Source organism: Piliocolobus tephrosceles, chromosome 4 (assembly GCF_002776525.5).
Source record: "Piliocolobus tephrosceles isolate RC106 chromosome 4, ASM277652v3, whole genome shotgun sequence".
NCBI lineage: Eukaryota > Metazoa > Chordata > Mammalia > Primates > Cercopithecidae > Piliocolobus > Piliocolobus tephrosceles.
The window spans coordinates 121,679,409-121,703,726 of record NC_045437.1 but is presented as its reverse complement, the minus strand read 5'-3'; the positions used below and the strand labels follow the sequence as shown (position 1 = coordinate 121,703,726).

The window sequence follows — 24,318 nt, the reverse complement described above, 5'->3', positions numbered from 1 at the left end:
AGCTTGGAGCTGAGATACACATCTTTTTTTTTTTTTTAATTTATTTTTATTTTTTTGATAGTTTTTTTTTTGAGTTTTAAAAACAACTTTATTAAGATATAATTCACCTACCATACAGTTCACCCATGTAAAGTATACAATTCACAGTTTCTTAGTATAGTCACAGAGTTGTATAACCATCACCACCAACAATTTTAGAACATTTTTATGACCCTGAAAAGAAACTTTGCATCCCTAAGCTATCATCGACCAGTTTCTCCCTTTTTACTCAGCTCTAGGGAACCACCAGTCTCCTTTGGTTGGAGATACACATCTTTTTAAGTATACCTGCACTGTGCTAGGCACTGTGATGCACATTCTGTGTCTCCTTAATCCATGCAAAGTCATTTTCCTTCCTGCACACAAACACAGATTATAAAAGGAAAATCACACCAGCTTGGTGGAACACAACACTGCCAAATTCACCTCAAGGTGGATACTATTCATACTCTTCTTTTAAGGGATTAATAGCTACAGTTAACTAGCCTTATGGTGGCAGTTATAATGTACAGTTTCTTTGCTACAAGCAAAGAATACCATCTGTGAAACACCCATCTCCCTGCAGAGCCCTGGCCCGCAAACCCATGCTATGGGTCATCTGAACTGCACGTGGGAGGCAGGGAGGTGCAGGCCTCTTCCTCACTGCCTGTGACTTGGAGGTGATTTTAAAAAGACACACACACACCCCTGCAAACATACATCATGTGCTATTCAGAGGGCTGGGAGGTTTCTGAATGAAGGGCATGGCCATGTACGTTCTTTTCCGGTTTTCATACCTATTCTGCTGTGTGACTGGGGGAGAGTCATGTACCTCTCTGAGAGTTGGTCTTCTCCATTGCTTAAAGGACACTCAAGATCAGTTCCTAATACCCAGAGGAATTGTGATGGTCACAGAGCAAACGTGCACATGCATGCACACACACACATACACATACTCCCACACCTATGGTACATGTGTGTAGATGCTATAGCTGCCTCATCACAAATCACAGATGATTCTACCAGCACAGAAATTAAACTATACTATGAGCTAAATTCCTTTCCTTCCTTCTCCACATCAGAGTTCAATTATCTTCTTCAAACATTTAAGCGCAAATGACCAGAATGAAATAAATGCAAACAAATAATCCCTGAGCTTAAAATTCGAGGCAACAACCCTTCCCTTAAATTAAGTAAACACTCCTCTCCATCCTGTCTTTCCCAGATGGAGTCACATTGGTGACTGATTCTGCTCCTCTTGAATTATTCCCCCCGCCCCACCCCTCTTCAAGGTCACATGTCCATCAGCAGCTCTGTCTCAGCTTTAGTACTGGAATTTAGTGTGTGAATGTTTTAGTTCCCTACATTCTTAGCACACTACTGAAAAATGTTTTTCTTTTTGTTGGATTTGACTCTTTCCTAATTTCTAGCCCCAAACCCTGTGCTTAGTATCTTCATGCCTGGGCCAGGGCCCTCAGCTCTATCATCTGGGTTTGTGCACACTGACCTCAGTCTTCCTCTGCCCACTCACTGGCTCTCCTTTCACAAAAGTAGGAAATGGGGGTGAAGCGTGGACAGCTCAAAAATTATTTTTCTCTTTTGTCTGCACATAGTCAAAAGAACTCTCCAGAGCATGACTCAAAGTTTTCAGGTGGGAGCCTTCCAACAGTACCAAAGACATAAACAGTGACAAGGTTCCTACTCACAGCAGCTGTAGGGACACCAGCCCATCAAATAGTCCCTTGGCAATCTCGGTGATCTTGTTCCCATAGAGGACCCTGAAAGAGAGAACGAGAAGACAGCAATCACCACGGATGTGAGGCCACCAGAACCCAGTCCTGCAGGAAGCCATCACCTCGGCCAGTTCTGGGTATGAGATCTCAGGACAACCCCTTCCACAGCCTGCCTAATCCCTTCTCATCGGTGAGACAGAGGCAGCCAAGAGCAGCCAGGGGCTGGAAGGGCAGGTTGTCTGGGAGGCGAGGAGAAATGGGCTCTATCCTGCTCCATTCCTGGGCAACCTAGCCCAATACATAATCCCCAACAGGAAGAAGCGGTCTCTTTGTGGTATCTCCCTAAGCTGCTAATATGACTCACACCCCAGCAATAAATACACAGTGTGGGAGACTGGCCCTGTGTCTTCAATGGGTATTGATCAGGTTGAGCCCAGCCTACAGGACGTTTCCTTTTAATATCCCTTTGCATCTTAGGAATTTCTAAGCTGAGTCATTTAATCATCCATCTAGACAGGGCTTTGTGCATCTGGGGTCATCTCTAGATGGTGCAGGGACTGCTGAGTCAAGGACTGGCTCTCAGGAAAAACTAGGGAGCTTTGCCGTCTCACAGTAATGGCAGCTTTTTACTTTCTATCCACTTTCCCTATTCTTTGAGTTCCAGGAACCTAGGAACCCTTTTACCCTTTTACCCCTTTCTCCTACGGGCCTCCAGTGACCCTCATACTGCTGTCTCTGATTCATGGGTCTCGTCTTTGGTGTCTTGGTGAGGCTGGGGAGGAAGGCTACTGGGTCTCCCGCTCCAGCACAGTGCTCAGGGGCATCTCTGTGCCTGGCCCTTGCTGGCTGGATTTGAGATGGAGTCACATTGGTGACTGATTCTGCTCCTCTTGAATTATTCCCCCCGCCCCACCCCTCTTCAAGGTCACATGTCCATCAGCAGCTCTGTCTCAGCTTTAGTACTGGAATTTAGTGTGTGAATGTAGGCACCAGAGAAGCTGGCCTCTCTCTGCTCCCATCCACAGCACGGGCTTTGCTGTCTCTTGGGTCCAGCCTCCTCTGTGACCCAGGCAACTGAGCATAGGAGAGTTTGGTTGTTTTTCTTAAGTCCTCTCCAGAGCCCTGAAGTGCACGGAATGCATGCAATATTCCATTTTCACTCGGATCGCAATCCAGGCTGTTATCTTTCTTTGGGGAGACAAAATATTAGGATGCGGAAATGGTAAATGGGCGCGATAAACCAAACCCCCCTTTTCCAGGCGCCACTGGGAGTGAAGAGTGAATGTCTCCGCCAGCCTACGGGTGTGTTTCATTAATGTTTCAACAAATTAATGACTAAATAAAAGTCAGCATGATAGCTCAGGCGCACATTTGTAATTCATATTAATGCCCCACCACTCACTGTGCCAAATGCACTAATGTCCCTGTCTGCCCGTCTCAGCTGATGTCAGGACTTCTAGTGTAGCAGAAGCTGGGGGGCTTGGGGCAGAGGGGTCCTCACACCACCCGCCATGCCTTGGGAGGGCAGGCCTCTGAGCCCAGTGCGTCAAAACCACTGAGAGTGGAGGTGAGCTGAGGCTCTCCTGCCTGTGTGGTCACCTCAGGCATCTGGGTGTACACCTGTCTGACTTCCCACGCCAGGTCTTGCCTTGACTACCTTCTTGCCTTTCAGGTCTGAGCTCAAACATCTCTTCCTTGGGAGATGTCTCTTTAATATTTTAATGTTTTACACCACCTCTTACCCTATTTTAGTTTCTTCATATCACTTCTCTTTATGTCACATTGCATTACTTATATATTTATTTAATTTTAATTTTTTCTGCCTCCCTCCCCTGCACCTCCCATTTTCCTTGCACGTAGGCCCCATGAATGTAGTGACGTTATATGGCTGTTCATGACTGGGTCTCTAGACCCCAAAATAGAACAGAGTCTAGCCCAATAAATATTTGTTGAATGAATGAATGCATGCACACACAGGTAAGGAGTAAAGGCTCTCCAGCCCTTTACCTTGGCTGCTCCTGAGCTGGGACTGGGTGTGTTTGTGTTCAACTGTAAGCTCTGTCAGGCCAAGGATCCTGTGTGTCCAGTTCACTGCCATACTCGCAGTGCCTGTAATACTGCCAGTACACAGTAGGCATCTACTGCGTGGATGAGTGAATACATCGGGAATGAGAGGTGCTTCACTTAAACAATGCTCACATGTATTTCAGAATGGGGCAGCAGCACGTCAATTTCATGTTTGGCAACCAGATTTTGAATTCCTTTTCCTACGAGACAGGAAGCACCTCATTGCCCTCAGACTGTCTCCAAATCCTGGCTGAGGGAAACCAGACAAGGGAAGAGAGAGGGTGGGGGCAGAGACAGGATCCTGGTGGCAGACGGCCCCTCTCCCTTCTCCTCTGTGATCTTCAGCACAAGCAGACACTAATCTCACACATGGTCCCATTTTTGATATCCCAACCAGATGTTCTATTCGATAAATGAAACTAATTTACTCTGCGAGCAGCAGGCAACAGCTGAATCAGAGACTTCCCAGTCCTCATCTCCTTCCTGGTGGGATGGGGCCAGGTGGGGGGAAAATGCGCATCTTGTTACCTGTCCACTCATAAATTAGGTAAACAGGCTGCATGGCTGCATGGAGAGGCAAAATATAGACAGACTGATCAAGAGTGTGGGTTCTGGAGTCAGACAGCGCGGGTTCAAATCTTGCCTTTCCTACCTGTTCTTGTGGACTTTGGATAAGTCACATTTCTGAATAAGTAAATGGTTAAATAAAACAAGACTTTTTTTGGCATATTAACTCTGTGCCAAATACACAGAGGTGCTAGGGATACCTCCATGAACAAAACAGATAATAATCCCTGTCTCGGTGGAGCTTAGACTGCCCAAGTTCTTTAGCTGTAAAAGCGAGATGACAATATATTTTATATTTTAGGTTGTGGTGAGGACTAAACCTGACAGACTCCTAGAACAGTAGCTGGTACCCAGTCAACGCTCAGTAAACGGTGCTAATTATTGTTTTACTGTACACGCGATCATCACTGGATGTGTTAGGTGGGAATGGGATCACTGTCCCTGTCCTGCCTACTAAGAAGCATCCAGAGAAGGCTCAAGTGACTTCCCTATACCACACACGGGTCACTGACAGAATGAGGACATTCTATACCTTCCTGCCCGCAGGGGTCTCGGAACCCCTGGTGGATGAAGCTTTGCTTCCAACCAGTGGGTTGCCTATGGGTTTCAAAATCAAAGACAGGAAGGGTTATAGGATGGGGTGGATGTGTTTTTAGGACAATGGCCACGAGGGTGGTCTGGAGAGAAAGCCTGAAAATCAGCCAAAGAAAATGAGCTCCTCACTTGGTGAGGCCATGCAAATGGGTGGGATGCGGTAACAAACACGCATCACCATCTCTCCTTACACCAGAAAGACAGCGCTGTGGTGGCATGTGGGGCGGGAGTGGGACGTGGGGCGGGAGGGGGATGTGAGGTTGAAGTAGAAGATGCATTCGAATTAGAAGCCAATAACTGGGAAAGCTGCTAGGCACTTAATCAATAAAAATAATGCATTTGGGTTGTAGAAATATTCCCCAAGATCAATTTCCCCTGAAGAAATATTTGTTTCTTTTACCAGGTTGCCACAAGTGTGTAAGGGAACATAAAGTCTTGATAAACACCTCCTGAAAAATATGGTCGCGTCTCTCTTCCCTACAGCGCCCCCCCGCCCCCAACCGCCCTCAGCCTCCGGCTCGGGCCCCACTTACAGTGAAGTGAGTGATTTCAGGCCCTGGAAGGCATCTGGAGCAATATCCGATATCTGATTCTTGCTGATGTCTCTGAAAACATGAATGGTAAAGTCTGAGAACGTGGCTCAAAGGTGCGATAACGGTCACTCCTAAGTGTGAATCAAGCATTTCAGGCATTCAAAATGGTAAGGATTAATTAATCAATCAAGCAATTCATTTATTCACAGTGCAAGAGAAGGAGCTTAAAGACCCTTCAGTTCAACTATCTCATGACAAAGTGCACCACGTTTACATCACTCTTCTTGGTTTTCAAAGAATACTCACCCGCAGCATCTTGACCAGGACACAAGGCTGTGAACACGTGAGCCATCATTTTGTAGGTGGAAAATAGAACCCAGTCAAATTAGGGTCTTACGTCTCATTCCCAAGCAATGAATGGCACAGATGAAACAGGAACCGGCTTCACCCAACCAACCACAGGCCAGGGTTCCTGTAGGCATCTTCTTGCCCCATGCCTCAGCAGCTGCTCATTTTTCTCCCAGAAAGCCCTGAGTCATTTCACCTCCCCAGTGACTTTTCCTCCCTGACCTGAAAGGAGGTTTTGAGCAGTGACTTAAGTCTCTGTCTGGTCCAGTGCAAGCTCTAGGCTGTGTGATGTAAGCACATCCTGGGATTCTCAGGGGACGCCTTGGAGATGTGGGCTTGTCACTGGCTGGCAGTGTGTTCCTCACCCGGGAGCAAGCCCAGGGCATGAGAATGTCCCAGGCTTTGGATAATGTGAGCAAGAGGGATGCTGTGGGCCAGGAGAATTCTATTAATGCTGGGCCTGGGGCCTGGGGCCTGGGGCAGCTAACCTGGCTTTGCAGGTGCAGAGGAATCTCCTCGACCCTGGCTCCTTCCCAGAGGCCCTGAGGCTGCTCAATTGCTGGCATCCCAGTGACTTCTGAGAACCCAGACACCAGTTCTTGCTAATGGCCCTTCACTGAGGGGAAATTCTTTCTCTTAGAGTCATTAGCTCAGGGATGGCCTCTGGGCTCCTGTCACTGGAAGGAGAGATGCTCCAATTTCCTGTGACATCAAACCTCTCCAGTTCTTTTTCTTTAACAAAATAAATCAATGGGTCTTTGCTTTTGTGCAGAAGTGGGAGAGCTGGGGTCTTGCAAGGTCAACAGGGAGGTGAGGAGAGAATATGGAGAAAAAAAGCACAACAGAGCAGATTCTTAAGCAATTGACTCCAGCGAGGCCAGCCACTCCAGCCTCCCAACCTCTTAAGCACATGCAGTGGGAATCTTCCTGAGCCTGTTTCCTTCCTTCTTCTAATAGACTTCAAAAGAACCACACCACAACCTTTGCTGAGGCCTCTGGTTCCTCCCCTCCCTGCCTCCAAAGCTTGTACTTTGAACGATATTTCACAGGTTAAGGCTTCTTCAGTACAGCTGTCTAGTTTATCCCTTTAGCTGGCGAAATCACCTCCAACAAATCCGCAGATTGCGCTCACAAACTCGTCAGCTTATATCGGGCTTTTCTTCCCAGCTCCGGTTTTGTTTAAGGGTCTTAACAAGCAAATACTGTGGATTATCCTAATCTTACTTGCCCTCAGCGTGGCTGCCTATGCAAAGCATTCCAGGCAAGCACGAAGGATCTGTTCAGACTGGACTAGCGGGAGGGCCTGCGTTGTCTTTTTTCCCCCCGGATTATGAATTGTCCCTTCAAGGTGCTGAGACCTCTAGTTGCAAGAGGAAGCTCTGTGGCCATCAGGGAAACCCTCTGCTTTAGCTTTGGGAGGGCAAACTGGTTTTCAGTCCATGACTAGACTTCTGGACCCATCTCTCCTTACAGTACGAGGTGAGATGCCTCACGGTTTGGAGGTGATAGACAGTGGGAATCGGAGAGATGATAGATAGTTTAGCTGGGAATTGACCTTGGTCATTTTGTCTTTTTTATTTTTATAAAAACTGTATATTTAGGCTGGTCCAATGGTAGTGAGTTCTCTCAATGGATTGTTCACAGCCAGTTACAGATCCAACTCCTTGTTCTACTCTTTCCTCCTTTTTCACTACTGTACACAACTAGTCTTTTAAAAATGTATACAAATTTGGGGTGCAACACAATGTTTTGATATATGCTTTCATTGTGGAATAGCTAAATCAAGATACTTAGCATACGCATTACCTCACATGCTTATCATTTATTTGTGGTGAGAACACTTAAAATCTATTCTCTGACCTATTTTCAAGTATAAGATACACTGTTGTTAACTACATTCACCATGTTGTATAATACAATGGATCTCTTGAACTTACTCCTATCTACCTGAAATTTTGCATCCTTTGGCGAACATCTCCGTCATCTTCATCTCCACCCCACCCCTGCCCCACCAGCATCTGAACGTCACCATTCTACTTTCTGCTTCTAAGAGTTCAGCTCTGTTTAGATTCCATGTATAAGTGAGAACATTTAGCACACTTTGTCTTAATTCCTAATTCTGCAAGACGGAAACAGCAGCCCTGAGAGGTAAAGTACCTGAGCCCTAAGTGACTGGACACAGCCATTTGGGCACAGAGCAAGCATCTCAAGTCTCCTATCAGCTCAAGGACCCCTCTGCTCTTTTGTTGTGCTGGATGCACAACACGGGGCACTGAGGTGGAAGGCAGCTGGGAGATGGCTCCAGTTGCCCACTGACCTCCATGCTTGACCCTGTCCCTAGCCACAGCAGCTGCCCCTAGAACTGATTCTGGGCACTGGGATGACTCTTCACCAGTGCTTCTCAAACCTCATGAGGGTGTAGATTAAAAATGCACTGCAGAGAGTCTGATTTGCAGGCTGGGAGGTTGGGGCGAGGAATCTGTATATGTAACACATCTCCAGGTGATTCCCATGTAGGTAGTCCCTCGGTCATATACTTCAGGCCACGATGTTTTAGAAAATGGTCTCAGACCCACCTTGGTCCTCTGGGGCTTATAAACTGGATGACCAAGAAGGGGTAGCTTTTCCAGACTGTTTAGAATAGAGGTGGCAAATTCAAGTGCCTACAAATGTCATGCAGGGAATATAAGTGTGAGACACTAGGAAGTCCTGGAGCTTGTGGAACAAGTTGCTCTAAGAGCATGTAAAAGAAAAGAACTCCCAACACCCCCTTCTGGCACAATAATAGATAGCCCAGGTGCCAGGCCTGCCAGTTAGTTAACCAAACCTGCAAGATCAAGGGGCTGCCTCTAGTGCTTTTTACTGCTTCTCTGTGTCTTCTCTGCTTTGATATAGGTTGAGTATCCCTAATCCAAAAACCCAAAATCTGAAATGCTCCAAAATCTGAAACTTTCTGAGCACAGACATGACGTCACAAGTGGAAAATTCCACACCTGACCTCATGTGACTGATGGGTTGCAGTCAAAACTTCGTGTCATGCACCAAATTATTAAAAACTTCATATAAATTACCTTCAGCCTATGTGTGTCAGCTGTGTATGAAACATAAATAAGTTTCATATTTAGACTTGGATCCCATTCTCAAGATATCTCATTACACACAAAAATATTCCAAACTCTGAAAAATTCAGAACTCTGAAAGGCTTTTGGCCCCAGGCATTTTGGATAAGGAATACTCAACCTTTTAGTTTGTACTAGGAATGCTTTTTATACTAAGGTGACCACTAGGAATAGGCAGAGACAAAGCCATTCATTCAGGGAGAATTCTTTTCTTTTCTCCCTCCTCCCCTTTCTTCTTTTCTTTTCTTTTTTTTTTTTTTTCTTTTTTGGTAAGAGATAAGAGCAGGATGTGGTTCAGCCACAGTTGAGTGGGGAACTTCCTTCTGTTAGTTATTAGGGATAAACTGGTCATGTATATTCAGGAAAAATATTAGGGTTTTGAAATCCATTCTCATCAGGGACCCTACCTCTCCCAAGCCACTGATTGCACTTCAGTCTAGGTTTCTGAAGTTCCATTAGTCGAAAATTTTTAAGTGTGCTCTCTTCTCTATTGCCATCCTCTTGGGGAAAAAAAGGGCATCATAATAAACATCAGTAGCATCATAAGTGATCAAAAATTAAATTCACTTTCCAGGTCGTGACTGAGAAGGTCTTATGAATTCTGAATGCACAGATCATGGCAAGTCCAATAGGATGGAGAAGGAACAGTAAAACATAGTCAAGCTTTAAATTACCTGGACTTCACAAAAAATTAGAGCAGTAACTTAAATCATGCAAGAGATATAGGTTGGGGCAGTGACTGAACTTGTCATTTTTCACTGAAATTACTATCTGGCTGCATAATCAAGCTGAGCTTTAAAAATGAATTGGGGGGGGTGCATGGAGAGCGGGCTGGGGAAGCAGGGACACCAGGAGATTAATGGCCCAAGGTTTTAAATATTAAGGCCTATATTTATACAGCTCCTCCAGCAGGAATGCTGCCAAGGGGAGGGAAGAAGTACGTGCTTCAAGCTGCCTCATTATATTGGTTTCCACTTCTGGAATTGCACCAGGAGAAAAGCTTGTTTGGTTTGGATTTCCAGGGAGATGGGAAGTTGGCTTCCCGAGATCTGAGGGTAAAGCCTACCAATGCCACTGTTTCGCAGGGATATTTATTTTTAACATAAAAGGAATCAGCAGACACTTAACCTCTTTAATGTGGGCCCTCCCACTCAAGGGAAAGCAATGAATCAGCCTCGTGTGGAAGGAAGAAGCGGGACCGAGTCCATGCATATTTCTACCTGACTCTCTCCTTCCTCTGTAGGAGGGTGAGGTGCAGGGAGGCAGGGGGGGGCGGTGTGCAAAAAGAGTAAGTGGAATGAAAACAGCAACTTGGTTACTGGGCTCTACGAAATGATTTCCTAGCCTGAAAAAGGGAAGGAGTATCTCTCCGGAATTTTAATACCTGAGATGGCAATGTTTGGGCTGTTTCTGAATCCTACTGGCTTCCCTGCAGAGCCCCCAGCTCTGAGTGACTCACAGAGCAGTGCTCAAGGTCGTCATGGGATGGGGAAGAATGATGACACTGTCACATGGTGGGGATGAGGGCGGTGATGCAATGGTGCCGTCCAAGCTGCCGTGGTGAGGAAGGAACAGCAGGGTTGGTGTCATCGGGCATTGATGTGATGCAGTGGTGGAGTGATGTGACTTACAGAGCTAACGGGGATGTAGGGGGTGCTCACATGTGACCATACCCTCCAAGGCTTCTCATTTCATGCAGGAAGAACAGAAAGTCTGTACCATGGTCTAAGGATGCATGTGATCTAGTACCAACCTTTCCAACACAAGCCCCATCCTCTCCCCTCACTCGTTCCACTCCTTCTTGCTATTCCACAAACCATCGACACATGCTCCCTAAAGCCTTTTACTTGCTTTTCCTGCTGCTTGGGACAGTCTTTCCTGAGAGCTCAGGGCTCACTCCCTTCCTTCTTTTAGGCCACCTGCACGTAGAGACCTTCATGGGCACACCTACCTAAAAGACCCTCCCACCATCACTGATATTCTGATTTCTGATATTTGTTTCTGTATTTTCTGTGTTATCCCACTTGAATGCAAGCTCCATGACAGCAGACTTAGTTTCTGTTCACTGCTCTATCCATAGATCCTTGCTTGCAGCAGACATTCACTCAGTATTTGTTATATGAATGTATGCATGGCTGTAGGGATGTTGGTGACGGTGGTGTAGACAGCTGTGGGGCCACCATCACGTCTCTGCCGAAACTCCTATTTTAGGTCCACATCACTGGAGCCAAGGGACAATAAAAACAGTGATATGGATTTTCCAGGCTAATTCATCTCTACTTCCCACACAGATAATTTTACTTTGCTTTAGTTGGAGAGGCTCTTAGCACTACATATCCAAGCCCACACACCTCACAATCTTCAGAGAACGCTTCCACATCTTACCTCCCAAGCTTAGGACAGTGTTCCAGCTCTGAAACAGAACTGCCCAGGAGGAATGGACGTGGTCCTGGACAGATTGCCCACTACACGTTGCAAACAACCCCGGAAATTGAAAACATTTGGGCTCATTTCTCCACAGGGGAAACTCACATTCGCTTCAGTTTCTTGTACTGGGTGAAGGCTCCTGCAGGGATGGATTTGATGGAGTTCTGTTCTAGGCGTCTGGGAAACAGAGCAGAGAAGAGTCAATTAACCATCCACCTGTCAACAAGTGGTCACTGAGGGCTACTGTGTTCTCTGGCCTTAAGGACAGGGAGGTCTCTCATATCACAGGTACACGTTCTGGTTGTCCATGCATATTTCTACCTGACTCTCTCCTTCCTCTGCAGCAGCCAGAGAACTCCGGTCCTAGTATATGGAGCACCTGTCCTAGGGTCTAACTCTCTTTGGAGAAAGCTGGAAAGGAAGACCTTTCCTTGAGGATTTTTGATTCTTGCTTATGATAAACTGCCTTTGGCGGCAGCTGTTTTCTTCAGAGAAAGCTGTACAAGTAACCAAGCAGAATGCGGAATATGTCAAAGGGATAAAGAGGAGGAAGAGTAAAAAGAGATGGACCATGGGCCAGCAATGCTTATCTGTCATGGAACCATGTCACTACTCAGTTAAACACTCAGCCACACTGCTAATGTGGCAGAAATGTCAATGGTTGACTTCATTTCTGGGCTTTTCCATGGGCTGTTTAAATACAGTGCAGGAACAGCCTTAACATCTTTAGGCTCCCAGCCTGACATTCATCAAACTGGCTCCCTGACATCCTGCAAGGCCCAGGGGCCCAGACTGAACCACTCCCTTGGGCTGCTGCTGGAATCTGTGGCTTTAACCTCTTATGAAGTTTCCTGAAATGCTTCCTCTCCTATTACTTTGAAAGGAGTAAGAGACGCTGCAGGCCCAGGGCCCAGAACTTCCTTGGAAGAGAAGGGGCCGTGGGGAATGAGTGAGCATTTCCATTCTTTATCCTTTCATCTCTCAAACGACTTCCTGTCACCAAGAACAGGTGTGGTGGGAAACAGGCATGTGGAGGAGGCGGGGTGCTTTATTAGGGGTGATGAATGGCACCCCAGCCCAGGCTCAGGATCTCATCCTCATCCATCTCCCTTCTCTCCAAGGTGCAGATCTTTTCATCACCTCCTCATTTGGCGTTGATGCTCCCCAAACCCAAACCCTCAACTGGGAAGACACACAAAAATGTGTGGCAGGGGATGTAGTGGGAACAAAAGGGATAGATGGGAAGAACGGGCTCCCTTGAAGCCTACAGCTAGTGGATGCACATTTCTGGCTGGGATGAACCCATTCATCTTGAAGAGTAATCCCCGCTGCAGAGCGGGGGAGACAGTCGTATTAATTTGTGCCTCTGCGATCTCATCTTCATTGGGGGAACAGAGTATTTGTTACTGGAACCGCTAATGGAGCAGTTTGCCAGCAATTTTCCCATTTCAAACAACATCTCAGCTGCTAATGTGGAATGGTTTGTCAGGCCAACCCATAACACAGACAAATCACTCTCCAGGCAAAAGGAAGGGGGAAAGCGGGGAGAAAGGGGAAAGGCGGGTGAGAGGAGAGAGGGAGTATCAGGACATACCATTCTTGGCTGCCGGATGAATAGAGTCTACAAATGAGACTGCCACGGTCTATTAACAATGCCTTTGTACCCTGCTGGAGGGGGGCGGCGAGTGCACTTTACCGGGAGCACAGTCACAGACCTGGTTGGCCAGCTCACAGAGAGCCACAAAAGCTTGCCACAGGGTCTCAGAGACTGTGGGCTACTGGATACAGCCACCCACAGAGACAGCAGACTCGAGACAGCCTGCCTTGCCTGAGAAGTTCCAAGGACATGCTCATTTTCCAGCTGAGCATAGAGTTCAGCAGAGATTTCTTAGCCAAGGCAGCAGCTCCATGGATCTCTGGGGCTGCCAGTCAGGTGGTGCGTGCTCTCCAGGAATCCCGTCATTCACCTGCCACTGTGGCAAGGGATTTCAGCTGGATGATGCCTCCAGGGAAAGCCACTGTCTGTAACAATGGCAACCCCCTCAGTTTTTGCAAGAGGAGCCACTGCTCCCAGCTGCAGGCCAATGAGCCTATGCAAGTCAGGCCAGCACTGGGTGTGAGGTCTGCGGGCTCTCTATGCAGTTCCTAATCAATTACACTCCATCTTAATGATGGGTGCAAGAATTGAGGGAGAGATAAATCAATGCCATGATGTGACGCTGGCCCCAAGGAGTTGGAGAATCTGGTGATAGAGGCCAGCCCAAGACGGTGCATCACAGAACCAAATTTTATTGCTATCATAATAAACATCAAGAGCCATCATTTATGGGGTCTAGTTGACTATGTCTATTATCCCTTTTAATCCTTCCACTTGTGAGGTAAACCATATCGGCCCCATTTTGCACATGAGGAAAAGAAAACCTAGAGAAATCAAATAGCTTGTCCAAAGTGACAGGGCCAGGAACTGGCAGAACTGATATCTCTGTTTCTATCCATTGGATACGCTGCCTCTGTATATTTGTGAAAATGGAGCAACTGAAGGGGACTTTCTCAAAGTCGCAGAACAGTTTCAGGGATTAGGGCCCCAGGGCTCACACACTGAGACATCATGTGGCCTCTGTGGAAGTAGGTACTCAGGGAAAAGCTGCAGGAACCCAGAGAAGATGAAATATAGATGCGAATATACATAAGACATGCAAATGAAGTGCAAAGGTGTGGCTTCCGAACAAAGAAAAAAGAATTCCAGGCTTAGCCTGTTAAGCCTGGCAGAGATCTTGCTCTGCATCCTGCACACTTGCTCACTCTGCCTTTTGGTTTTCTTTTCTTCTTCTTCTCCTTCTTTTTTTTTTTTTTTTTAAGAGACAGAGTCTTGCTCTCTCGCCCAGGCTAGAGTGCAGTGGTGTGATCATGACTCACTGCAGCCTTAAATGCCTGGACTTAAGTGATCTTCCCACCTCAGCTTCCTGAGTAGATAGGACCACAGGCCCGTACTACCATGCCTGGCTAATTTTTAACTTTTATTTTTGTAGAGACAGGGTCTCACTACGTTGGCCAGGCTTATCTCAAACTTCTAGCTTCAAGCAATCCTCCTGCCTCAGCATCCTAAAGTGCTGAGATTATAGGTGTGAGCCAGCATGCCTGGTCTGGGTTTCATTCTTGTCTGCAGTCACTCAGCTTCTCAGGCTGTTTTGGGCACTGGCTGAACACCCAGCCCCTCCCGGAGTGCCAAGGCCATTGCATGATGAGGGTCAACCCTGCCCAAGGAGGCAGCAGGGATTTGTCTGTGGTGGGAGCGTGGTTGTGAACGCTTTGTGTACCTTCAGAGTAAAGGAAAGGAAAGGGGAGGGATAACCATCACCACCACCACCACCACCACCACCACCAAGAGCTATGATGGATCAGGTGCTCAGATGTTAGACACCAGGCTGAGAGTTTCACATGGTTTGTCTAACTTAATAGTTACATTCTATGAGGCAGAGCTTATTGGTTATTACTGCCTCCACATTAAACATGAGAAAATTGAGGCCCAGAGAGATTAAGTCACTTGCCCAAATTCACAAAGTCAGGGAGAGGTAGAGCTGGGACTCAAAGCCAACTTCATCTGATTTCAAAGCCCAAACTCTCAATCACCAGTCTTTGCTGAATACCATTTGGAGCTGAAGGACCTTCATTTCCTTAGTCCTTTCCAGCTCGTCCACAGGGAAAATGGCCCCTTTGTCATGGAAGCAAGGTTGGAAAGTGTACACACATGTGTGTGCGTTCACATGCAGTCTCTGTGCAGCAGGTATGCCTGGAAGGCTTTGCACTTAGCCTAGTCCTGCAACCTAGAACAAGGATGCAAAGGTCCAGACTCCTAGTGTGAAAAGCTCAATGGAAAGGACAAAAAGAAGCATTCGCATCAGCAAAAACTGTCACATTTAGGGATGGTCTGAAGCCAACAGCTGATTTAGGTCTCTCTTAACTGGCACATGTGTCTTTCTTTGTCTGGTAAACATTCTTCAGGCTGCAAACTGATTTAATAGAACTAGCATAAAAACAAACATACAAATCAAACATCTGAGTGTCTTCCCACACCAGCAAAAACAATGGGAACATCTGATGGGGATTTCAGCCATTTGTGCTCTGTATTGATTTGCCCTAGTTCCTCAGATGCTTCCTTAATGATCTGCCATTTGCAAACACGTGACTAAACACAATATATTTCTAGCAATACGGAAGTCAACATTATGTCAGGGAGACTGCCAGGGGCACGGCCGGTGCAGGGGCATGTCTGCAAGTCACCTGGTTAAAAGGTCCTGGAGTGTGTGGAAACATTGGTGGTGGTGGTGGTGTTGATAATATGATGAACATCTACCATTTATTGAGGGCTTTTGATATGTCAGACACTGTCTTCCTCATACACTGGCTCAAATTATTTTTTTCCAACAGTACTACGAACCAAGTAGTATTATTAATATACCCATTTTACAGATGAGGAAATAATGGTACAAAGAGGTTAATTTTCCTAAAGTCAGATAGCTAGTGAATGGTGGACAGCCTGAGTTTGAATCCAGGCTGGTCTGTTGAAGTGCCTGTGTCCTTGACCCTTAGGCTATCCTGCCTCCCACCTAGAAGACACTTTTGTGGTTTCTTAACTCTTTCCCATCTCTCTCAGCCTTCCTTGACTTGGGAACTCTTGGTAGGAGGTCCAGATCACGCTGAAGGAAGGAAGCCCCTTGTTTATTCTTCCTCTAAGTCATCCTGGGCTAGTTGGATGGACCAGACAACTCAGACCCCAAAGGTTCAGTTCCTGATGCTTCCCTGTGTTGGAAGAAGGCTGAAAAGGAAGGTTCCGTTTAAGGTTATGCTCTGGGCCCACCTTCTGGGGAAGTCCCTTTCTGGCCTCTCTCTTTCTTTACCATTGGTCCTCATGGCTCTTCAGAAAGGTAGACTGTTGGCTGGGCACGGTGGCTCACACCTGTAATCCCAGCACTTTGGGAGGCTGAGGCGGTTGGATCACTTGAGGTGAGGAGTTTGAAACCAGCCTGGCCAACATGGTGAAACCCCATCTCTACTAAAAATACAAAAAATTAGCTGGGCATGGTGGTGGGTGTCTGTAATCCCAGCTACTTGGGAGGCTGAGGCAGGAGAATCGCTTGAACGTGGGAGGCGGAGGCTGTAGTGAGCCGAGATCACACCATTGCACACTCTAGCCCGGGCAACGAGAGCAAAATTCTGTCTCAAAAAAAAAAAAAAAAAAAAAAAAAAAGAAAGAAACAAAGAAAGGTAGAGTGTCTTAGACTCTCCCATCCAGTTTATATGTTTGATCCATAGAGAAGATGAGGAATGGAGGCATATCTGAGAAAAGCCATTCCCAACCTGTGCTGTGTGTAGACACCTGGAATTGCCGGCAGAAAGCAGAGGTACAGACACAGCACAGAGCGAGATTTGCTTTTCTTATTCTGTGCGTGTGCTCAGGTGCCACAGAGGAAATTATTTTTTTGTCTTAGAAAAAAATGGATGAAGAATTGCATGGGAACTTGAGACTAAATCATTCTATGATGACACATACATATACATGTGCATAGGTTTTTGCTTTTTACATTTTTTTAGTAGCTTCGAAATAGTGCAGTGTGCTCACTTTCTCCATGTTATGTTATTTAATCTTCACGGGAGATTTCTAGCAAAAGCGGGGAACTGAATGAGGCATGAAGATGTTAAGGAATGTGCTTAAAGTAAGAGGCAGAAGAGGGATTCAAACCTCCCGAGTATGGATCCCAAGGCGCTGTTCCCAGCCACTCTGTCTCATCAACTTCTCCTTCATACCACCTGCTCCCATGCCACCCTATCACCCCTCCTTCCATGTGGCAGTCCCACACATGGAAACCTGGTGCTCTCAAAAAATCCAAGAGTCACTGATGTCTATGATTTCTAGAACATTACAGCTCTTTGGTTCTGTTTGCTGGTTTGTTTTGTTGTGTTTTTAATTCTGTGTGTCTTTCAAAACCCCTGGGGGCTGGTAAGAATGGAGTATTTGCTATTGTTAAGTGGCTGCCTCCCTATCTCAGAGAGGCAATGTGGTTAAGGTGGGGCAGGGTGAAAACTGGGGCTATTTCCCCTACCAGATGCTCTCACTTATGACTGGACATGGAAATCTGTCTATAGCCTTTCTTCATGGAAGACATTTAGCTTCCATAGCGGAAGATATGAGACACGGTATACCACCATGGGGAGATATAGAGCAAAAGTGGAAGAAGATGGGACTCTAAGGACAGATGGTCCCTCCAGAGCTTTTGAAGACTCATAAGGGCGTCTGAAGACCACAGAGCAGAGGAACATGTGGGTCTCTGGGGCTTCCCATAATCTAACCCCGCTGGAAGCCAGAGCTGGTTCAGAGAACCGACAGGGTGCAGTGAGAACGGTGCCATTGGTGGGAGCTCAGCTTCGAAGAAAATCTGCAGTGAATCATCATTTCACTGTGGGTTCTCTGGAAGAAAGCTATTTTTAGAGGAATTGGCTCTGGTATTCGGGGACACCAGCACACACTCCTCTGAACTGCTTTGGCTTGGGAAACATCAGAGAGAGTCTGCAAGACTGCTTTGCATGAGAGAAAGGCAACTCCCTCCCCTTCCCCTAAAGTTGGGGAGTGCAAGCCCCTCCCAAGGTTAAGGCAATTTAAGAGAATTAATAGTAGCTAAGGACTGAGAAGAGGGAGTGGAGAGCTTAACACGGTACCAAACATTCCTAAGGAGGAAGTACAAATCTGGATTATATGGGTGGCCATGGACAAGGGGTGGAATTCTCAATAAGAAAAAGAAAAAAAAAGCCACACTTGGATGTCTTTGGAATGATAAATCAGATACCTCCTATTCATCCTGGGGTGCATCCTGCTGTTTCAACTCTCTGCTCCCTTTTTCCTCATCTTCCCACCCATCTGCTGACCTGTCACATGGCAAAAGACTTTTAGGCCATCACACAGGTCCCCAGATACATGGAAGAAGCAGGATCCCCGCTCCAACCCACTCTCAAGTTCTCTCTTACATGTCACCTCTCGAACTTCCCTAACCAACCATAGAGACTTGTCGCCTCTGCTTTAATTTTTCAGTTTCATTTTATCACAGAGGAGGAGGAGGCAAGCACAGCAAGAAAAGTCCTGGGCAATCCATCTGGTAGACCATGGGTGCCTGATACACAGGGGCAGTCTTATTTACATATATGAATACATTTGCATGAAGATGAGCTACACTCAGGTTCAAGTCATAATGCAAGTGGCAAGTCTAGTTCCAGAACCTATTCTCTCAACCATAACCCTTCAAAGAACTGATCCATGTTTATGGAGGAATCTTTAGTGTAGGCAGCTCCAGCTCCTAGGATGTGGTTTCTAACCATTGTCATCATCCTAATAAAGGTCGTGGTGATAGTTGTAATATTTGCCAGTGTGAACTAACAACAAGCATTGCTAATATAGTATATCCTATGGACCAGACACAATGCTAAGCATTTTACTATATTCATTCACCTAACTTTCTTAAGAACCAGTAAGGAGGTGCCATTAGCCTCTGCGTTTTGCAACTGAGGAAACCAAGGCTCAGAAAAGTTATCTGTCCATGGTTACAAGGCAGAGTCAAAGCTAGAATGTATGTCCGCTGGGATCCACAGTCTATACTCTCAACCTCTTGGTTGTTTGTCTCTATTTCTGGAAACACTCTAGCTAGGATGGTCATTCTCAGACTTTTGGATTTCAAAGACTAGGTGGTGACAAGACCTTTTATTTTGCCAGTTATGGCAATCTGTGGTGTGTGTACTATGCAATACACATAAATTATAATTATACAATAATTACACATATATAACACACACAGACTACTCTGTCTTCAGTGGCTATCATTTTATAAAATAAAAGACATTTTTAAAAACAATGATAACAGAATAAGGAAGTCCAAAAACTTAAAGGATGCTCCTTTAAACTGAATATTTTTGCTCAATAGAAAAATACCACATTGTTCTTGTTTTTCTCACTTTACCTGATATCAGGGAAAAACTCAATCACAATAGACAGGCTTTTGGCAATTACTGTTCTGGCTTGTCAAATTGCTTTTAAACTTCAACACATCCAGGTGTGAGTCCAACCTTCCAGGTATGGTCTGGCCTGCACAAAGCCCACCTCTGATGTGGTTATCTGCAATTTCTCTCTCCTGGAGAGCTGAGCTGTGTATCCATGAGGTCCAAGCTGAGAGTATAGAGATGTGAAATGGAAGCAGGGTGGCAGGCCCAGAGCCCCTCAATCAGGGCTGGGGTGGGTTCACTGGCTACAGCCTGGCTACCTGGACTGGACTCTTTCATCAGACTGCAGTTTTGGAACCTAGCCAAGGGACAGTCTGTGGCTGCCAAAGAGAAGACATAAAACCTGGCAGATGGAAGGAGAAAAGAATAAGATGGGGCAGGGAAGGAAAGGAACAATACATAGGGATCTGAAATGAGATGAGGGCTGGTGAGAATTCTGTCTTGAACATCCATTGCGGGAGGGCGAGAGGCCCATTGTGGTGTGGATGGTGAGGGAAGGGAAGCGAAGGTTAACTGGGTAGAGAAAGAGATGGGCGGAGGGGGGGAAGAGGGAAGACCGTGGGTAGAGCAAGGGAGAGAAGGGGAGAAATGCATCAAGGGAGGGAGAAAATGATGAAGAGGAGGCTGGGCACGGTGGCTCATGCCTGTAATCCCAGCACTTTAGGAGGCCGAGGTGGATCACCTGAGGTCAGGAGTTCAAGACCAGCCTGGCCAACATGGTAAAACCCCATCTCTACTAAAAGTACAAAAAAAAAAAATTAGCTGGGTGTGGTGGCAGGCACCTATAATCCCAGCTACTTTGGGAGGCCGAGGCAGGAGAATTGCTTGAACCCAGGAGGTGGAGGTTGCAGTGAGCCAAGATTGTGCCATTGTACTCCAGCCTGGGTGAGAAGAGCGAAACTCTGTCTCAAAAAAAAAAAGAAAAAGAAAAGAAAAAAAGAAAAGAAAAAAGAAAAGAAAAAAAGAAAGAAAGAAAGAAAGAAAGAAAGAAAGAAAGAAAGAAAGAAAGAAAGAAAGAAAGAAAGGGAAACTGCAAAAAGGAAAGAGGGCAAGGATAGGAAAGAGGAGGAATGATGGAAGGAGGGAGATATTTAAAGTAAATTAGATAGTATGTTGGAAGGCCGTAGGAGGAGCAGGAGAGGTAGGTGAGGACTAAGTAGATCCTGTAGAGGGAGAGCTCTCTAAAGCTAGAGCACTGGACCACAGGGACTGAAGGAGAGGTGCATTAAAACCCTAAGGGAATGAATTGTCAGTGTTTGTGGAAAGGAAGGCGGAGGGCCGCAGAAGGCGGGGACGGCAGGAAGAAAGGACTCTTTACTGACCAGCTCCTGCCTGCCAGATGGTATGGAGGCACGGGTTGTGTCTGCCAGGGCTGGAAAATGGGACTGTAAAGGAATCAAAGAAAAGCTGGCAAAGTAGGTGAAGAAAGAAGAAGTGAAGACTCCACTCCACTGGTAAGTCATGTGCTTCTTCCCATTTCAATCAAGGTAAAGCCAAAGTCTTTAACACATCCCAGGATGTGGCCCCTCCTTACCTCTCCGATCTCATCCTGTTACCATCTCTTTTGTCTACTCTACTCCAGCCACACTGGCTTTCTGGAGCATCCGGCCCACTCCAGCCTCAGGGCCTTTGCACATGCGATTCCCTCAACCTATAATACTCTTCCTCCAGATAGCCGTTTGGTTCTCTCGCTTATTTCCTGTCCTTTTCTTGTTTTATTTTTCTCCATAGAATCTACCTTCCGACATGTTATCTAACTTACTTTACTTTGCTGCTCGTTTATCCCCTCCACCACTAGAATGCAAGTGTTATACAGGCAGAAATGTGTCTGTTTTGTTTGTTCCTGTCTTTCCAAGCACAGAACAATGACAGGAAAACAGTGGGCTCACAACAGATGTTTACTGAATGAATACAAGAATGAATGAAAGAGTCAATGGCCCTCAGTTGGAATGCATTAGGAACAGAAGGGCACACACAGTGAAGGGGAAGAGGAAGGGGAAGAGTAGGAGGAAGAGGAGGAGGAAAGAAGAAAGGGGGGAGATTACGACAAAGCAGAAAGGCAAGGGGAATATGTATCTTTTATTTGGGGGGATTTTACCGAATGATGTTCTCAGTAGAAGGGTTCCATATAACGATCTTTTTAATCAAGCCAACTAAAGGTGAAGGCAGAAAAATGAAAACAACAGTTGCTATTTAAAGAGTAACCTTGAGGTCAATGTTGACTGGCCCTCTACTCATTTTAGAGTGAGATACTGGCCATTTTCTAATGTATGAGGGGAGAGTGGACTAGACCGAACTATGTGGACAAATACATTTTAGTGGAATTTTTGACATTCGTGTATACACAGAGGAGACATATACAATCTTGTGTCGTTACCTAAAAAAGATCTAATCGAGAGGACAAAAATCACATCCGAGGTAATTAGGAGCTCAGTCCTCCTCTCAGATAATGGTAGCTAAGAAATGAGTGAATCATTTATTTACGTCCTACTACTTCCACCACTATTTTACAGAGTACCTGCCCGTGTGCAGAGGACTGTATGAAGTGCTCCACAGGTAGTATTTCATTTAGTTTTCACAATGACCCATTGAGGTGTCATACCATAAGTATCACATTAATATAGGTGAGAAAACTAAAGATGAAAGAGACATTATTTTACCTGATGTCACACAGCTAGTAAACGGTATGGCCAGGATACAAATACAGTGTGACTCTAAGGCGGGGATTGGCAAACTCATTGGGACGGGCCAGAGAGAACATACTTTAGGCCTTGTGGGCCATGCAGTCTTCTGTGACAGCTGCTCAATACTGCCATACGAGACCAGCCGTAGGCAGGACACACATAAATGGATGTGGAGGTAGTCAAAAACATTTTATTTACAAAAATAAGCGGTGGGAATCCTTGGCCCCAGGCTACAGCTTGCTGATTCTGATCTTGAGTCTATGCTCTTGACCACTGAGCTATCATAGCTGGGAAAGTGTGGAAGGACAGCAAAGAGATTCTTGAGTGTTTTTAATGGTTAGCTCCCACAGCCCCACATGCTGATGGCCTAGTGGGTGATTGGCTGGGACAGGGAGCTGAACTCGCCAGGGACAGTTGTGGGGGGTGTCAGACAGGTGCACTTACATTTCGACGATGCCCTCCGGCAAGTTGGCAGGAATCTCCGTCAAGCCCTTTCCTCGACAGTCCACGATGTTATTGCTGCACGTGCAGGGCGAAGGGCAGGAGATGGAGTTGGCATTGCAGGATGGGGGCTCCGAGTGGGGGGCTGTGGAGCCAAGGCACAACAGTCAACTTATGTCAGTGTCAGGAGCTGCCTGGGCTTCTGTGTACTTAACCAGCATCCTAAGGGCACAGCATGACCTGACAGCCATCTGAAAAATGATCACCAGCTGACATCTCCTGTCACCTGGGAGACACAGGTGCCACAGGCTAAATATTCAGCAAAGAGGAGAGAGTCTGACCTTGACCTCATAGTCTGAGTTGCTCCACCTGCTCTGTTTCCCTGTCATCTCCATCTTTCAGAGAAAGAGGGGCCCTCAGAGACAATCACACATGAAAATACACTGCTAGAATCCAAAGAGCATACGATGGGACCACTTTCCCAAGGTGCATCTTGGGTTCTGACTTTTAGCTGGTGACTGGATGCTGAGTGTAAATATAGCTTTTAAACCTTTCTCTAGTGGCTGCAAGCCACAGGGCTACCAAAACCAGGGGGTAGAATTTCCCCATTTGGGGCACTGATGTTGTCGAAGTGTTAATACCTCCATCAGTAGCTACACCCGAGGCATTTCCAAATGGCTTCTATGTCTAGGGAACATGCACAGAAAACCTATCTCACCTGAAAAAAAGGTGAATAAGTTACTACATATTTTGAAGCCAGCTGTTAATTTTGTTTGAGGTGAGAATCGGTGTGAATTTCAAGCAAAGTGATAGAAAGCCAAGCAAATAGTACCCAAGGAGCTCATTTAGACAGCCACATGTAGATAGACGTATCCATCACTAACCCAACTCTAGATTCAAAGAGTCACCAGGAATCTAAATCACTTTCTCTGGTGGTCACATTAAATCCTGAATACAAGAAGTAAATGCAAACGTTTTAAAGACATTGTAAACATTTTCATGCTATGACTATTTCCCTCAAAGTGAGGTAAGACTCTTAATCATACGGTTAGCTTTCCAAATGTGGATTTTTTGGTCCAATATAGAAGCTCAACCCCACATCCCTCCCAGGACCTCATCCCACTGCTGCTGGATGCAGCCAATGGGGGTTATTTCAGTGTCTTTCCAGATTGCCCTCTCAGGGAAAAGAGCCATGACTGAGACCAAACTTAGATGAAGTCTGCAGATTGCCTTACTGCTTGGACATGGGGCCTCTGGCTCGGGGCTCTTAATTGTAGATTAAACACAGAACATGAAAAAAGTCTGCAGGGAAAAAGTGATTTTTGGTCTGGCCCCTGTTCACTGGAGAAACTGAGTCTGGGAAGCCAGAGTGGGTCTAGCTATTGGGGTTGAGCCAGACGACCAGCTGAGCCTGGTGTCCTATTGGGACACTGAGGCTTCAAACAGAGGGTCGCGCTCTCCGCGTTCAATAGTCCTCATAGCCCCGAGGGTGGATCCTCCTGCAGGGGCTCCAGTTGACATCTACAGCTTAATTTGGAATGTTCACCTTCCCAGAAAGTACCAGCCCAATGACCAAAGATTCTTACTTCCCTCGACCTCATTTACATATACACAAAACAAAAATTGAAAAAATGGCCTCAGAGTGGGGATGTTTGAGAAAATATTCTTGTCCAGGGTACATGGACCTCCAAGTTGCCAGTGCCACACAAGTGGATCTAATGGAGACCACGGAAAATGCCAGAAA

At 46.2% G+C, this 24,318-nt stretch overlaps 1 protein-coding gene across 5 annotated transcripts in view; it reads right to left on the bottom strand.

The window, feature by feature from the left end:
- Window positions 1-24,318, bottom strand: part of SLIT3 (slit guidance ligand 3) — a 630,484-nt gene that overhangs the window by 117,254 nt on the left and 488,912 nt on the right. For 2 of the 5 annotated variants that reach the window (XM_023218901.1, XM_023218904.1), the window contains exons 9-13: window positions 23,977-23,993; window positions 22,578-22,705; window positions 11,512-11,583; window positions 5,513-5,584; window positions 1,725-1,796 (exon numbers count right to left, since the gene is read on the bottom strand). In XM_023218901.1, coding sequence (XP_023074669.1) covers window positions 1,725-1,796; window positions 5,513-5,584; window positions 11,512-11,583; window positions 22,578-22,705; window positions 23,977-23,993 — 361 coding nt within the window. Of the gene's footprint in view, window positions 1-1,724; window positions 1,797-5,512; window positions 5,585-11,511; window positions 11,584-22,577; window positions 22,720-23,976; window positions 23,994-24,318 lie in introns of all 5 variants that reach the window. The other 3 variants (XM_023218902.1, XM_023218906.1, XM_023218903.1) reach the window with 2 other exon arrangements.